Source organism: Scylla paramamosain, chromosome 4 (assembly GCF_035594125.1).
Source record: "Scylla paramamosain isolate STU-SP2022 chromosome 4, ASM3559412v1, whole genome shotgun sequence".
Taxonomy (NCBI): domain Eukaryota; kingdom Metazoa; phylum Arthropoda; class Malacostraca; order Decapoda; family Portunidae; genus Scylla; species Scylla paramamosain.
Window position 1 is genome coordinate 32244527 of NC_087154.1, and position 17953 is coordinate 32262479.

Consider the following 17953-nt stretch of genomic DNA (forward strand, 5'->3'; position numbering starts at 1 on the left):
TTCTTTACTATCTTCACCCTCACCATCACCTTCTCTCTCTTATCTTTCCTTCCATTTTTTTTTGTGTATCCGTTCTTTCCTTACGGCATTTCCTCCCTTCTCTCCTCACCGTGCCTCCCTTTCATCTGTATCTCTGTTCTTTCCTCTTTATTCTCACTCTCTCGTCCATCCGCCTTTGCTACCCTACTTCCCTTACTTCATGTGGTTTGGTAAGGACATAAAAGTTACGTTGGTGTTTGTTGCTTGTTTGTGTTCCTTTGTGTCTCTTTCCACCTTGACTGTGCTTTGCTTTTTACCCCCGTTAGTGAGCGAGTGCAGTTCATCAAACATAATATAATTGTAAAAGCGGCCTATAGGTCTGATGGTGTTTATCTTCGTTTGTGTTCCTTTGTGTTTCTTTCCACCTTGACTGTGCTTCGCTTTTTACCCCCGTCAGCGAGCGGTATCCTCCTGTCATCACGTTCCCGAGGCTTTGATTTTCAGCTTCGTCAGGTGATTCACGTCGTGGTCTTTCTGGGAATCGTTCAGGTACTCAGTGTCGCCATTACTAATCCGGTTTGTTCTTCCTGGAAGCTCCGCGGTCGGTCAACCTTTGGGGAGGAGTATTATGCTGTTGTTTTTTAAGGCATTGTTTTCTTTACTTGCTGGTGAGTACCGTTTTCCATTTTCCTTCTTTCACCTTCCTTCTATTCACCCGTTTTCTTTATCGTAATTCCGTCCCCGTCCTCGTGTTGTGATAACAGTCATGCCTATTTCTTTTCTCGCTGGATGAGTGTAGCGGTCGCCCTTCCCTTTCTTCCATTCACCTTCCTCCTTCCCTTCATCCTCTATCCTTGTGTAAAATTTAAAGTGTGTTTGTAGAAAAGTCATGTTCATTCAAACCTTTTTAATTACTAACACAATGAATAGCTACTGGTATTCTCGTTTCTTTCCTCTCACCTTAGTTTTCCGTCCTTTCATATCCCTTCTCTTTCTTCCATTCACGTTCCTTTTTCCTCCACACTCTATCATTGTATAAGATTTAAAAGTGTATTGTATAGAAATGTTATGTCTCTTCACTTATTTTAAATTACCTACAGGATGATTACCCGTTCCTCATCTCTTTCTTCCATTCATTTTTCCTTCCTTCATTCTTTCGTTTTGCTCATCTTTTCCCTTGTAAAACTTGAAAGTGTATTGATAAAATATAACTTTTTATACCTTTTTCTTTACCTGCAGGATGAGTACCGGTTCCCTTCTCTCCTCTTCACCTTCCTCCCCTTCGTCCCCTCGCTTGTGTGAAAGAAAGTATGTGTTGATCATTCTTTTTTTTTTACTTACAATTCATTACTTGGTGAATAAGTATGCCAATTTCCATTCTCTTCCCTTCACCTTCCTCCCTTTCATCCTTTCTTTTTTGTTCACCGTCGTCTTCGTGTTAAAACTAAGAGTGTAGCAATAAAAAAAAATGTCTCGTATCTGCTGCTCGTATATACTGATGATAATATAAGCTTGGCAGCAATGTTTACAACTTACCTGTCTCAGTTTCATCACAGTTTCCGAGCGTATAATTATTCGCACCTTTGTAATTAAGATTTGCGTTTTCTGAGTAGTGATTATAATAACATGAAGTCACCGCAAGAATTTTCTGCTGTCAGGACCAAGCTACTATTATTCTCTTTTTTAACAACAGCGAGTGTGAAGAGGAGCTAGAAAAATAATGTGCGGCGAGAAAAAATCCTGCTAGTGTACGAATTTCATATAGGAAAAAGATGGTAATATTAACTTCATAAATTAGTTCATTGAGTTCCAAAAAAGACAAGTCGGTTTGGTTACCAAACTGTGTTGTAATGGAACATTGGAAAGGCTGAATGTAATGATTGCTTTTAATTATAGAATATATGTTTTATTTATTTACTTTTTTCCTTTGTCTTTTGAAATATGACGTGTTTGTGTGTGTGTGTGTGTGTGTGTGTGTGTGTGTGTGTGTGAATAGAATTACTTTCATAGTGAAACATGTGTTGTTGCTGCTACCGCTGCTGCAGCTGTTGTTGTTGTTGTTGTTGTTGTTGTTGTTGTTGTTGTTGTCAATGGACGTGATGATGTAAACCCTTTATTGATTCTTAAATTTGCTCTTTTTCTGATAACACCTTGCATTTTTTCTTATCTCTGCAGCCGCGCGCACACACACACCACACACACACACACACACACACACACACACACACACTGATATTATCTCCATTCCTACCTGTCACTGCTCTGTTTTGGTAATTTTACAGTGCCCCAGGTGCCTCGTATTCCGCATTACCAGTCCCTTTCCTCCTCTCTCTCCTCCTCCTCCTCCTCCTCCTCCTCCTCCTCCTCCTCCTCCTCCTCCTCCTCCTATTTTTCCCCTCTCCATCTTTTCCACTTCCTACATTGCCGTCCTAATAAAATTTCCATACCAACCTTCCTCACTTCCCGTCTCTTCACGAGTACCACAGACAAGATTGCATAAGATTACACAGGAAGAATAGACACCCGGAGACATGTTGTGCTGTACGTAGTTAGTGTATTTTCCGGGAAAAAAAAACCCTCATTAAGGTCACCAGGCCTATTGTTGTTTGTTTGTTTTTTTTAACCCCCTTTGTACTATATTCCTTTGTATGCAAGTATTCCTCCTCCTCCTCCTCCTCCTCTTCCTCGCGGCACACCAAACAACGGTACCTGGGTCAAGAGCCGAAGCAACACCCGGGGTCTTATCAGTCTTATCTCTCTGTCTGCCGCAGCACAACAATGGTTCCGCGATATCTGCCTCTGCTATCAAGAGCACCGGAGCTGAAATAATGTGTTATCCCGGACAGTCACCTGCAGCCGCCGCCACGCCACCGCCAGGCCATATGGTAATCTATTTTCTATTACTATATGTGTTGTTCTGTTACCTCTACGTATTATATTCATTGGAGGGTTGTAGGAAATGCGATTAATTTTGTTGTCCGCTGAGGCTTGTTATTCCTTTTTTTTTTTATCTATTTTATTTATTTTTTTCCCCGAGGGGTTGGAGTGAGGTTAGGTTCATGGTTTTATTTGGATTGGAACCTGAGCGTTACTTTTTATTACTAGTGCATTGTGCGTTTGTTTTTTGGCGTGTGCGTGAGTGTTATCGGTTATCGCGTGGTAGCAAAGTGGGAAAGTGTTTTTATCCTTACGAAATGCCTCACTCACTCCCTCCCTTCCACCCACCCCAGGTAAACTGTTGCACACCGCTGACCTCGTGAGGCAGGAGGGACGCCGCTTCTCCTCTACTGTTCTTCGTACCTAAGTCACCCCACACCTCACAATGCTTCAACCTCCTCATTCTTTTTTCCTTGCCATTCCTTCCCTCTCTCGCTCCCACTTCTTCTCTCCCTTTTATATACACATCTTACCTTCCTTCCATGCACCTCCTCTCCCTCCCATCCTGTATATTTTCTTCTCTTTCCTCTGTTTTCCTCCTAATATATCGTCTTTTCTTCCTTTTGTCTCACGTCTTGCCTCTTCTTTCCTATTTTCTATCCACATATTTTCTCTTCTCCCTTCCTTCTTTTCCCTTCAATAATATCCTGCCTCTCTTCACTTGTTTCATTTCCCATTTCTTCCCTCTTTCACGATCCCTTCTCTTTCCTACCTCCTCTTTCCCTTAGCATTTCTGTGTCCTATCTTTCCCTGCTTCCCTCCTCCCTTTCCATCCCTTCCCTCAGTCACCCTCTCCCTTCTCTCCCTTCCAACCTTTATCCTCCCGTACCCATACCTTCACCTTCCCTTTCCCTTCCCTCCTCCCCTCCTCCTCTTACCCCGCAGCTTACTGGTGTTTCTCGATCTACACCTCTACTCTCTCTCCCTGTCTCCCTTCCTCCCTAACTCACATGTAAAAACACCTGCGCTTTGGGGATGGAAAAGAGAAAAGGTCATGTAGGGACAATATACGCTCTAGTTTTATATTCCAGCATCTGTATTGTGTTTCCTGAACTGAAAAAAAAAGGATAAATAAATTGAATCGTCCGAGGTTTTAATTGTGAAGATAAAAAAATGTGTTACGTGTATAGAACAAATTGGTCTTGTCAGTATAATGTTGTTAAGGTTTTTGTGTCATTGAACATCAGCGCTTATCTGAAACGGAGACAGTGTTACTATCTACACAGTCAGCAGCGGTCTGATAAATGGACAATTTTCCCTTGTAATCAGTGACAGCACCCCCGCACCAAACACTTCCAGCAGGCCCTGATAAGATACCACGGCTTGTTGACGAACTGGCTTATCACCTGCCTTGACACTTCACCCAATGCTGATTCATTGTTCCCAGTGTCACATTCTCTCTCTCTCTCTCTCTCTCTCTCTCTCTCTCTCTCTCTCTCTCTCTCTCTCTCTCTCTCTCTCTCTCTCTCTCTCTCTCTCTCTCTCTTGTTTTCATTTACTTTCCTTTTTTTTATATTTTTTGTCTTTTCCCTATATTTTTCAGCCTAATGCGTCAGTTAGCCCAATTACTTTATTTTTTTTATTTTATTATGATTTTTTTTTTTAGATGGTACAGTCGATCAGTCTCTGAAGGATCAGTTATTCTGTTGCCGCTTGTTTCTCTTTTGTGTTCATTTGTGTGTGTGAAAGTGGTGCATGACCCCTATCCTACAGAAGGTAATGAGGATATACACCAGATACTAGGTAGGTCTTACTGATGCTTTTCCTCTCACCACCACCACCACTAGCAGCACCAGGCACCATCATCACCAGTCATCATTACCGTCATACACCACGATACCCATCACCCACGCATCACTACTGCCACCCTCTTTACCATTAGCACCCACTCAACACCACCACCACCACCACCACCATCACCCATCACTAACACACCATCTCGCATCAGCCTGACGTCATCCGCTTCCTTAGACTCGCCTCCACTTGCACGGCCTCACCCACCGCCACTAAAGGCTCAGATGGGTTGTCCAGGAGCCCCGGGGAATTGTAAACACGTCTGGTGAGGAGAGGAGGCCAAAGGTTAGACGAGGAGTGTGTGACGGCTTTCAACACCGCCTTCTGTCCTTCTCCTCTTGGTTATCATCGTCTTTTTTTTTTTTAGTCGTTATCTTTCTTCTTGTTGTTCTTGTTTTTCTTTTCTTTTTTTCCTTCTTGTTCTTTTCATCCTCGTCTTCTTGAGTGTTATTCTTTCTTCTTTTTTTTTTCCTCGTCCTCCTCCTCCTCTTCGTCATTGTCGTCCTCTTCCTCTCTTTGCTGCCTCTCTTTATTGTTCTCGTTCTCTTCGTCCTAATCGTCTTCTTATTTGTGTTGTCTTTGTCCTCGCCCTTGTCATTCTTTTCTTTCCCCTCGCCATCGTCATCGTCTTCCTCCTCCTCCTCCTCCTCCTCCTCCTCCTCCACTATTACACTCGAGACACTTCCTCCTCACCTTCTCACCTTCTTTTCATTTCCTCTCCTCCACACCTGACTTCCTCCTTGCATTGTTTTCATCCCATTTAAGCTTATCTGCCTCCCAATCTCGTCATTTATTATTCAGCCGCGACTCGGTGTGTGAGCAAAGGAATTTCTAACGTCCCCCAACACGCTGTATTTTACTATTAAAAAAAAGAATATTGCAGAAATTCCTTAAACGAGCCGAACTTTATTATTTGTACCCCTAACTCACTATCATAAGAACATAAGAAATAAGGGAAGCTGCAAGAAGCGACCAGGCTTACACGTGGCAGTCCCTGTATGAAATATACCTATCTATTGCCATCTATCATCCCGATCCATAAACCCGTCTAATCTTCTCTTAAAGCTTCCTAATGTCTTAGCGCTAACAACATGATTACCTGTCGACTGAAAGGTAACCAAGGTAACGTTAATTTCTGAGTCAGGTCTTGTAATACGGGAATTCAGAGTAAATACTATCTAGTTTTCATTCATAGTTGTTTTTACCAAAGTGTTCTGTGTGTGTGTGTGTGTGTGTGTGTGTGTGTTATGAAAGGTTGACGTACAGGTGGTGTTGTGTTATTGTGGGAAAATGTTATTCAGATCAGTTCTTTTCTTTCTTTTTTTTCTTTATGTTGGTTAATTAGTTTTGACGTCAGGGAGTGGAAAGCCTTTATCCTATCTTGCCTGAATAATGTGTCGGGCGGCACTCAGGAGGAAAGGAAGGCAGAGGAGGAGGAGGAGAAGGAGGTGCATAATGAATATAAGTTTTCTTTCTGGGATATGAGAGAGAGAGAGAGAGAGAGAGAGAGAGAGAGAGAGAGAGAGAGAGAGAGAGAGAGAGAGAGAGAGAGAGAGAGAGAGAGAGAGAGAGAGAGAGAGAGAGAGACCTTACATGGATAAAATACCCCCTTGCATTTCATGATCATTATACTCATACTAATGTATATCTTATAACAGTGCCAGAGTGTGTGTATGTATGTATGTATTGAGGGCACGTCATCGGCTTCTCTGGTCTCCCTTGTCGTCCTCGTCCGCAGTGACTCAGTTTTGTATATTGTTTTGGCTAGCACCCGTCGACGCCGCCACCACTTAAGCTCCTCGCCGGCTCACCGCAACCATGAAAGGACGAGGGGCGGGAGGCGAGAAGGGAGGGAAAGAAGGGAGGGTCAGGGAGGGCGAGGAAAAGGAGGAGAAGGGTCAGGGAGGCGAGGAAAGGGATAAAGGCCCCTCTCGTCTTAACGTTTTGAAGGACACACAAACACATGAGGGTCTCAGTGCATGTGTCCGCGTCATCTGATAAACAAGGTGGTGTTTACATGTTTTGGCGAGAGAGAGAGAGAGAGAGAGAGAGAGAGAGAGAGAGAGAGAGAGAGAGAGAGAGAGAGAGAGAGAGAGAGAGAGAGAGACTCATTTGGTTGTATTGTTAGGTAAACCTTTCAGATTCTAGAAGTAATAGAGTTCAGTAAAACGAAATTTTAGTGAGATCAGAACATTCAACAGTATAAAAACACAACAAAGGATTGGTTTAGGCTACTGGGAGAGAGAGAGAGAGAGAGAGAGAGAGAGAGAGAGAGAGAGAGAGAGAGAGAGAGAGAGAGAGAGAGAAAATACCTCTCCCCCATTTCCTCCCTCTTCCAGCGCTGTGTCGCAAGTAGGTCACGGCGGTCATTCCTTATTTGTATGACCGCTTCTTCTCCCTGAGGGTCACTAAGAGGGCCCATATCACCTGATCCATCTGAGCCTCCACTTCATCCTTCTTCCTAATCTGTGTCCCGCCGCCAATATGACCTTCCTAGGAGTCACGCACAGTCGCCGCAGGGTCACCACGGTGTTGCGCGTCACTCGGCATCTTCATATCACTGCTGTCGCCCATGAAATCAAAAGCCAGAGGGGAACTTCAAACTTTCTCTTGAGCTTTCTGCGAGTTTGCGAGGTTCCTGCTTCTGCTCCGCCTGGTATAGACTGGCGCGGTGAGGATGATGGGGTACACTGCCGGGGTGATTTATTCTGGCTGTATGTGAGGGGACAGATAGATAGACAGAAACGCACACACTCACACACACACACACACACTCTCTCTCTCTCTCTCTCTCTCTCTCTCTCTCTCTCTCTCTCTCTCTCCCTCTCTCTCTCTCTCTCTCTCTCTCTCTTGCATTGAACTATAAGTGTCTCTGTTTTATCTACATCAATTATTCAATGTAACTGACAGAATAGTAGTGTTCTTTTTTTTTATCCATATTTATATTCCTTAGAACGTACTATTATTTTGTTGATGCCTGCAACGTAACATTAAAACCTTGAACCGCCAGGCATCATACAATCCTCAGTTTTACAGTCAATGAACTACGAACTTCATAAGGAGAAAGACTACCACAAATATATGACTGGAAAGTTTTATCTAATACGAGTATGAAGTTCAAAATAATATATTGACCGCTAAGTACAGATGGCATCGATACCATTCCTTATATACCATGCAAGTGTGGTTAAGTAATAATGGTGAGGCTGCTTGTGGTGTGGCGTGTCCAGGACGGGAGGAATGGTCAGTGGCTCTCCCTCTCTCTCTCTCTCTCTCTCTCTCTCTCTGGAGTGGGTAGGGTCTGTGGGTGGTCGCGAGGTGCCGCCCTGCTGCTGTCGGTGCCGGTTCGCTGGGCAACGCCGGTGACAAAACCTGGTTCCCGTTAGTGGCTCAGACATCAGGTGTGGCTCTCTCAACCCAGAGGCACCACCACCTATCTCTTAGCGTTGGGGAAGGGGGGAGGCGTGTCGAGACAGATGTTGCGCAGGTGTGTCTCTAGATAGGCTGACACGTGCCCATATGTAACGGAAATAACGAAGATTAGATTGGGGAGTGTTTGTCATCGAAGAAAATGATAGTGTGCGTTGTGTTGTGTTGTCATCTAAATGTTGTTTTGTCTGAGATAAATAATGGTGGTGTTTGTAATGTGAATTGTAGTGTAAGATACGCAAGTTGTAAGGCTGTGGTCAATAAACTTTGCTGAATTACTACTGACTGTGTATCTGTTGGTGTTTAAATATGTGTGTTGTAAAGTGTTGTCGCGCCTTTGTCATTTTTTTTTTTTATCTCATGTGTTCTTCATTGTCTTTTCTCGTTCTTTCTTCATGTTTAATTTGTACTTTCACATAATCACTTTTCCACTTTGTTTCTTGTTTCTTATTCTGATTATTTCTCTTATTATTATTTTTTTCTTGTGATCCTTGTCTTTTCCTCATTATTTGATAATTATATTCTCATACTTTTCTCAGTCTATTCTCATTAATATTTCTCGTATCTTTTCTTTCCATGTACTTTCACATTATCATTTTCTTATTCTTTTTTTTTGTTTCCTATGCCAATTATTTTTCGCAATTTTCTCTTTCTCTCCTCGACTTATTCTTTTCTCAACCTATTCTCATCCATCCATTTTTCTCGTTCCCTTTCTTATCCTATCTCGTCATTCCCTCTATCTTTCCCTCGTACATTCCTCGCCTTGTTTACGAAGGTGCATCACGCAGCTGTGTCAGTGTGGCGAGTGCTACAGAGGTGCAGTGAGGGCGGCAGGCAGGTACTCAAGTCAGTGGGGTGAAGACGGAGCCGCAGGATTTGGCTCCCCTCGTTCACATAACACTTGCTGGGCTCGTCCCCTCGGCGGTCCTCTCCCCGGCCTGCTCTCCCTTGCGTCTGGGGAGCAATAGAGGGCATAAAGGGCTGTCGGGGTGAGCAGTTTAGTGTGTGTTGGGGTTCACTTCGCCGCCAGCTGGACGAGGGCGTTAGGAAGTCACACGAACAGTCCAGCCACTTGTGCACAACTCGCCCCGGAGGTGTGTGTGTGTGTGTGTGTGTGTGTGTGTGTGTGTGTGTGTGTGCTGAATGCCAGGAGTGCTGCGAGGACGTGGTAGTGGGAGGAGAAACTCAGGCCTTGGGTTACTGCGGTGCATACATACATACACTTGAAGAGGCTTATCTCTCAGGCTTTGTGTGCACACGGCAAGGCAAGACAAGCACACACACACACACACACACACACACACACACACACACACACACACAGACACACACACACACACACACACACACACACACACACACACACACACACACACACACACACACACACACACACACCAGGAGGGGTTAAAAACAGATAAGAATCAAGATATTTGCAAAACAATTCATTCAGCATCTCGTCACGACCAGACTGACAGTCAGACAGTTATCAGTAAGTGTTTGGACTCACTATCAACTTAATAATATTGTACACGCATAATCTTTTCACAGTTTGCTTTCTATTAAACACTATCACTTAATACTTCCCGTTTGAATGTCACTGCTTTCCCCACCCATGTAAGGAAGACTTTCTTTTTTCTTTTTATCATCCCAGTATCGCCATGGGAGAGTAAAAGTAGGTAGAGTATGAGGAACTTGTGATAATGACTCTCTTCACACGGTCAGCTTGGCTCAGCGTGCCGGGTCTTGGTTACGGTAAGAGTTCTGAGTCAGCGCATCACAGGGTCGTTCTTGCTGAGTGAGTCGCCTGAGGTTTCCGATCCAGCGAGCAGGACGGAGCCGCAGCAGGATGTCAAAACCACAAATTACTCGAATGGTAGTTTAGGGAAGCGGGGGATAGCCAGATCCCTCTTGCCTTGGAGATGGAAAGTGCGTGTGACAGGTGATAAGCGCCTTCCTCGCCACCTTGAGGGACACCCGGTGCTGGGATGCCGAACATTAGCCCTGGCGAGGTGACGGCCCACGTTTTGTTACGGTGGGAAATTGCTTGTTGGAATGTGCGTCATTTTACAGTAATAATGTCATTACTGCTACTATTTTGATTATTTATTTATTTATTTTTTAATATTGCGATAACATTATCACAAACACACACACACACACACACACACACACACACACACACACACACACACACACACACCACACACACACACACACACACACACACAATACTCTGCCCACATACTACACGCATCGACTCTTACCTTCCCCTGCTGGTGTCTGTCTGCGCGCCACCTTTACGTGTTCCACTGCCTTCCTTGCCTATTGACAGCTAGTTTGACGGAGGCTGACGGACGCACGTAATGTCGTAACACACACTTCTGATAACATTGCTTCAAAAACATACAAGAAATCGATCACCATACGTTAACAAGGACGACTAATGAAAATTACGGTGTTGCTGCGTTTCTGTTTACATATTTTCTTAATTTCCTTTTCTCTTAATTTCCCTTGTCCCTTTTATCGCATTTTCCTTATTCTTTCATTCGTGCCTCAGTTTGTCTTGTCATTTTATTATGTTTCTTTTGTATTTTTTCCGGTGATTTTCTCATTTTATTTATCGTTTTCCTTTAGTTATTTCTTTTTTCTTAGTTTTGCTTTCCTCGTCTTTTCCTCCTGATTTTATCAAATTTCTTACATTTCTTCCCCTGTTGTCATTAATTTCTCTCGTGATTTTCTTGTCCTTTTTCCGCCACTTCCTCAACCTTTTCCTCGTAGTGCATTCCCTGCCATCGCTCTTTACTTTCTCTGTTACCACCCTTTTCCCCGTCCTTGCCTCATCTCTTTCTCATTCTTTTCACTCGTGTTTTTCCTCGACTTTTAGTGTTTCCCTCTGACTTGGCGCGAAGGGGAAGAAGCAAATTACAGACTCAATCTGCCTCGCTCGGGTCCCTCTGAGAACTTCCTCTAAGCACCTTAAGACGCAGTGGGGCTCAGCGTATCTTAGCGTGAAAGAACGCCTGTGTGCTTGTGCGGGGTTAGTCGAGGGTGGAAGAGGAGTCGTGAGTGGAGGGTGTGAGTACAGGTGGATGGGTGTTTGTGGTGGGTGAGTGCGGGTGGTGTGGGGTGGGTGGATATGCGTGATGTAGTATGTAAGTGGTCTGTGAGGGGAAGTGATGGGGAGAAATGAAGGGAAGGAAGAAGGGGATGAGAGTACGAATAAAATGGTGAGTGAAAGAGAAATGGTTTGTAGAAAAGATACGTACGTACAATGGTGAGCTTTCGTAGGTTGTATGTAGAGAGCAATAACCTTAGTTTTCCTTGACTCTCTCTCTCTCTCTCTCTCTCTCTCTCTCTCTCTCTCTCTCTCTCTCTCTCTCTCTCTCTCTCTCTCTCTCTCTCTCTCTTTTGCGGTGGTTTTTGGTGTAATGAGTGACAGGTTCGCAGCGTGAGGTCGCCGCCTGCAGTATATGATGGGGGGAAAGAGCATGGTCAGTGATTTTGTGTCTTCACTTTAAGTAATATTTGTCTCATACTTGCAGTTCTTGAGTTCGTATTCCTGCACGTTTCTTTGTATTATCTCAATTACTTTTTAACGTTTTCTAACAGTGATAACTGATTTTTTTTCATTGTGTTTTCGTGATTCTAGTGATAGTTTACCAAGTCTTCCGCATCACCAGTGAGATAAAAAAAAAAAAAAAACTATGAAAGTCCAAGTACTCCTCTCAGTGGCCTTTGGAAACAGACCATGAGAGAGAACAAACTTTTAAACAGTACGTGCCTCGATCCAACCACCTCCCGCGTCTCTGTATTAGGTGGCAAAGGAAAATTAATAAAAATAAAAGGAATTATTCAGTAGAGCATGAACAGGCCTCGAGAAGATATATTTTTTTGCACTGGCTGAAAAAAAAACTTTCTTACTTTCTTGTTTGTCTTGGAGAGCATAATAGACGTTTATCAGTAAGCAGGAAGGCACAACTAGAATGCACTTGTGAAGATCAAGAGAAAGTTTGCTGTATAGATTAGACTATTATTAAAGACGGAACCACAGAGAGAGAGAGAGAGAGGAGAGAGAGAGAGAGAGAGAGAGAGAGAGAGAGAGAGAGAGAGAGAGAGAGAGAGAGAGAGAGAGAGAGAGAGAGAGAGAGAGAGAGAGAGAGATGCTGTAAGTTCTTAGTCAATCATAAAACTACACCGTTTACCTTTTTATTGTTTGTTAACCAAACTATTTACCATTTTATTGTCATGTAAACTTTAATTTACTAGTTACAAAACGTGAGAGAGAGAGAGAGAGAGAGAGAGAGAGAGGAGAGAGAGAGAGAGAGAGAGAGAGAGAGAGAGAGAGAGAGAGAGAGAGAAATGTAACGTTTTGTTTGAAAGTTCCCCTGAAAAAAAAAAAAGGAAAAAAAATAAATTAGGGGCCTGTATCAGCATTCTTTTTACAATGGGACGATAGTAGAGAGAGAGAGAGAGAGAGAGAGAGAGAGAGAGAGAGAGAGAGAGAGAGAGAGAGAGAGAGAGAGAGAGAGGAGCGGGTGGCAGGGAGGTCGCCAGTAAAAAAATAAGCAGGTAAAAGTTAATCTCGGGGGGCAGCGGAGGTTGTAGGAGCCAGTACGAACAGTTGTTTCCTGCACGCGAGGCTGAAGGCAAGTGTGGCTCATGGTGACGCTGGGCAAGAAGAAGAAGAGTCAGACGCCAACATTATCATTTAATTGCCTGCGTGATTACAGCGTCCGTTGGCAGGCCAGTCATGACCCCCGCTGGTTACTGTCTCCCGCCCCACAAACAACGCTGGTATTATGCTCATTAAAAGCTTAGAATTATCTCAATCTCCTTTGTCTGGCCACCGAGGAAGAGGTAAAAAATGCAAGCGTAACTTCATACTTCTTGGTATTCTGGTCATCTCTCCTAGGTGGTGTTTTGTGGAGGTTGTGTGGAAGGTCAGTTGTGTCTCTGGTGGTGGAGGTAGTGGTGGTGGTGGTGGTGGTGGTGGTGGTGTCGCTTTTGGTGTACAAATGAAGGTCTGCTTGTGTTTGGCTGCTTGATTTGAAGGGTGAGGGAAGGTATAGGGGTGTTTTGTACTGTGAGGTGTTTGTTGTCAGTGGTTGTTGTGGTGGCAGTAGTAGTAGTAGTAGTAGTAGTATTAGTAGTAGTTATAGTTCTAGCGGTAAAAAGTTGCTGTAGTTGGTAGTAGTAATGGCAGCAGCACCAGCAGTAGTAGTAGTAATAGTAGTAGTAGTAATAGTAGTAGTAGTAGTAGTAGTAGTAGTAGTAGTAGTAGTAGTAGTAGTAGTAGTTGTTGTTGTTGTTGTTGTTGTTGTTGTAGCAGTAGTAGTAGTGGTAGTATTAGTATGAAAGGAACGAAGAATGAAGAGAGGAATCAAAAATATTATGCATATAATAGGAAATTAAATGTGTGTGTGTGTGTGTGTGTGTGTGTGTGTGTGTGTGTGTGTGTGTGTGTGTGTGTGTGTGTGTGTGTGTGTGTGTGTGTGTGTGTGTGTATGTGTGTGTGTGTGTGTGTGTGTGTGTGTGTGTGAAAAGTAGGTAGGCGAAAGGTGTCAGTGTACGGTAATTTTGTTCTTGTTCCCTTGGTTTAGCTTGGTTGAGTTTCCTGTTTCTGCTTCTCTCTGGTTGTGCTGCCTCATGTGTGCTAAAGGCCAGCCTGTGTGAAGGTTATTGTCGTTTGTTGTATTATTGTTGTTGTTGTTGTTGTTGTTGTTGTTGTTGTTATTATTATTATTATTATTATTATTATTATTATTAATATTATTATTGTTATTATTATTATTATTATTATTATTATTATTATTATTATTATTATTATTATTATTATTATTATTATTATTATTATTATCATTATTATTATTATTAATGTTATTGTTGTTGTTATTTTATTATTACTGTTGTTATATTTTTATTTGTTTGTTGTTGTTGTTACTACTACTAAAGTAGTAGTACAACTACTACTTTAACTACTGCTTTTTTCCTTTATAATTTACGTTTACTCCAACAAGTTCAACTACTACTACTACTACTACTACAATACCAACACCACCACCACTACTACCACCACCACCTCAACACCACCACCACCATCACCACCACCACCAATACGCTACCACCACCACCAATACCACCACCACCACCACCACCACCACCACCACCACCATCATCATCATCAATACCACCACCACCACCAAAAGCAAGGAAACGTTCAGGAGCACTAATGGGCTAAAACGTCTTGATCCCAGAAGAGGTAAAGGTGCGCGAGAGTTGGAGAGAAGATAGGGATCTGCTAATGAGTTAAGTGCACGTTACTTTGAGCCATTTCTACACATAGATAACCACTTTTGAGAGCGGGGCGGACCCTTGTGACAGCAGAGGCGCAATTTTATACGATAACAGTGATAAACCAAATATGAGGAAAGGAGGATTGGAGTGAGTCAAGGAAAGAAGGGAGGGAGTGGAGGGGAGGGGAGGAGGAGCGAAAACCGCAGCTTTTAGCCACGATCTTACGAGGTATTTGTGGTTTGTAATAATTATTATGTCACTGGGGACTGGCGAGGCTAAGTGGTTGGTTGGCTCTCTGCCTCACTGCTCGCCCGCCTGACTAACTGGCTTAGCATTAATAGTTACGAGTGTTGTTGTCGTCTGATGATATATTTTTGGTTTTGGATGAAAGCTTTTCGTCTCTCTCTCTCTCTCTCTCTCTCTCTCTCTCTCTCTCTCTCTCTCTCTCTCTCTCTCTCTCTCTCTCTCTCTCTCTCTCTCGCTTTGTTGCTTTTTATGTGGGTAAAGGTGGTTAATCTTGTTTTATCTGTTACTTGAATGAATGAGTCAGCTATTAATCCTGTTATCTTGTTGTTGCTTTCCCTTCTTATGAAACATTTTATTAGACTTTGTGTTCTAAAGATATGAAATAAAGTTATGTTTATATTGAAATACTTTTTGATATTTAATTATTATTATTATTTATCTATTTTTTTTTTTTTTGTGGTCAATCTAGAACTGATGAAGAGTACCACTGATAAGTGAGATTAACAATAAGTTACAGTGATGGAAAGTGAAGTAAGGCACATATTAAAAAAAGCAATACCTGTAAGTGAGGTTGTTAACTGATAAGTCACAAATGTTAGCAAAGAAATATTTACAATCGAGATTAAGCAGATACGTTTGAGAATCGTGACATGAATATTTTGAAAAGCTGCTGTGGATCCAATGAATACAAATGATGCGTGTCTGCTTCAGGTGAATTTTATACCTGGCAGTTCTTCAGAAAGCTAATTAGTTTATTATTCATAACATTATGTAACTTAAGTATCGCTGTTCTTGTTATTGTTGTTGCTGCTATTATTATTATTATCTATTTATTTATTGTTATTATTATTATTATTATTATTATTATTATTATTATTATTATTATTATTATTATTATTATTATTATTATTATTATTATTATTATTATCATTTTCATTATTGTTTTATTATTATTATATATATATTATTATATATCATCATCATCATCATCATTATCATTTTCATATATTGTTTTCTTTTTTTATATATATAAGAGTGCAGAAAAAAAATTGGAAAACGTATCTTAAAAGTGTGAAGTTGATGTGGCAGCTCTTCTTTCTTACCTGTCAGTGCGAGTGAGGTAACCAGAGTGAGTAAATAGCCACGTGATGGACGTACTAAATCTTGTCGTTACCATCGTGGCTGCTCATCATATTATTGCTGCTCAAGCCAGTCAATCAATCAATCAAACTTACGCACTCATGTTACCACACTTTTAATAAATAAAAAAATATAATCAGTAAATGTTGCTTTGTTCCCACATCCACTGAATCATTCCATTTTATACCGTCCTGTTAGATCGCTTTACATCAGTCAGTCAATGAATCAGCGAGGCAGTCAGTCAGTCAATCAGTATGTACCCTTGTATCTAACACCTATTCATACCATTTAACTTTTTTTTCCACTGCACTTCATTCAACGTGCACGCTAAGGTTTGGGCAGAATATAGCTGTATTTAATGAAAGGTTAATAAAAGATAAACACACGTGATAGTGAAGAGGAAGGATTGATAAGGTGGTGTTATCGTCCGCTGATAAGGTACTGCAGCTGCCAGACAAGACAGAATGTGGAGATAGATAAAAGTGGAGCCAACATAGGGAGGGAATCTGTCAGCGGCGTGTAGCAATTAAATACTTAATGACGATGAGTTATTGAGTACGAAGAACTGCGCGAGGCTGTCATTTGCTATTTATGGTTCGTTAAGTGTAATCTGATCGCCACGGAGCGTTTTCTAACAGTACTGTGTAACATGTGAGAGAATTAATGAGGCGTTTAAGGATGAGTGGTTAAAAGTGAATGGTGGAAAAAAAAATAGATCAAAGGTTTGGTTGCGTAACTGGTTCATCGGAGACTTGTAGGTGTTGAGAGACCTAAGGGTAAAACTAGTAGTGAGGCAGGTAAACTTAAACAGTGGTTGGTGATGTAAATGCTAGTGGTTTGAAAGAAAGAAAGATAAAAGAGAAGCTGGTTTGAGAGAAGAAGTAGAAATGAAAGAAAAAGTTGCTAAAGGTGAACTTGTGTGGCTAATTAAACATGATGAAGTGAAAAGTAAATGCTACTGTTTGGTGTGGATATCAAATCAATAAGAAGCCAAGCAGGTGTGCAACTCAAGTACTGCAAAGGATGCGGTGAAAAATTAAAGACCCCCCCCCTCCGAATCAAGGAGTAAAATGTGAAAGTACAGAGGTGACATTTGAAAGCTTACAACAATCGTTTTGTTTGACACGCCATTGAACTCTTTCACTTCATTATGTATTCTTGTTCTACCTCCTAGCCCCTCCTCCCTTCCCTTCTCTTCCCTTCCCCTCCCTTTCCTTCCTTTCCCTTCCCTTCCCTTCCCGGACACGAGGAGGAGATGAAAAAAAGATGGTAAGAAAAGATCACTGGCTAACTTTCATTTTCTCCACCTGGCGAATTACTTTACCGCTCTCTCTCTCTCTCTCTCTCTCTCTCTCTCTCTCTCTCTCTCTCTCTCTCTCTCTCTCTCTCTCTCTCCACTTCCTTCCTTCTGTCGTTCTTTCATTCATTCTTTTTTCTTTCTATCCTTCCTTCTTTCCTTCCTTTCTTCCTTCATTTTGTTTCTCTCTCTCTCTCTCTCTCTCTCTCTCTCTCTCTCTCTCTCTCTCTCTCTCTCTCTCTCTCTCTCTCTCTCTCTCTCTCTCTCTCTGCTCTAAACGCACACTTTCCTATCTTTCCCTTGTAGCAGAGAATACCAAAACACAGTCTTTATTCGTCCACTGACATTTTTTTTTCTCTCTCTCTCTCCCTCTCTTTTTTTTTTTTTAGGGAAACTTTCAAAACAAGACCTTCGCCATCACCGTCTTTTTCCCCCCCTCTTTTTTTTTTTTTTTTTTAATATCAACCGGTTATTCCTTTTATATTTCTAACAGTGTGTCTCGTCGCTTTCTTTTACATTCGTTTCTATTTTTCTTTATTTTCTTTTCCCCCTGACGCTTTACTGGCCTGATTTTTTTCTTTTTATTTATTTATTTTTTTCCATTGCTGTATATCGTTGAGTTTGCTTGAGAGAGAGAGAGAGAGAGAGAGAGGAGAGAGAGAGAGAGAGAGAGAGAGGAGAGAGAGAGAGAGAGAGAGAGAGAGAGAGAGAGAGAGAGAGAGTACAGTGGAATAATAAAGTACTTGGTTTCTGGGAATGAAATATCAATATACAGTGGGGGGTAAAAGGTGGAAGAGGAGGAGGAGGAGAAGGAGGAGTAGGAGGAAGAGGAGG

At 42.1% G+C, this 17953-nt stretch overlaps 1 protein-coding gene across 3 annotated transcripts in view; it reads left to right on the forward strand.

Annotated features, from left to right (window-relative positions):
• Positions 1–17953, forward strand: part of LOC135100010 (uncharacterized) — a 315016-nt gene that overhangs the window by 289754 nt on the left and 7309 nt on the right. The window contains exons 5-6 of one of the 3 annotated variants that reach the window (XM_064002832.1): positions 2751–2864; positions 3210–8417. The exons of 1 other annotated variant lie outside the window; for it this stretch is intronic. In XM_064002832.1, the coding sequence (XP_063858902.1) occupies positions 2751–2864; positions 3210–3239 (144 nt within the window). In that variant the 3' untranslated portion in view covers positions 3240–8417. Of the gene's footprint in view, positions 1–2750; positions 2865–3209; positions 8418–17953 lie in introns of those variants that run through there. One more of the 3 variants, XM_064002831.1, reaches the window with a different exon arrangement.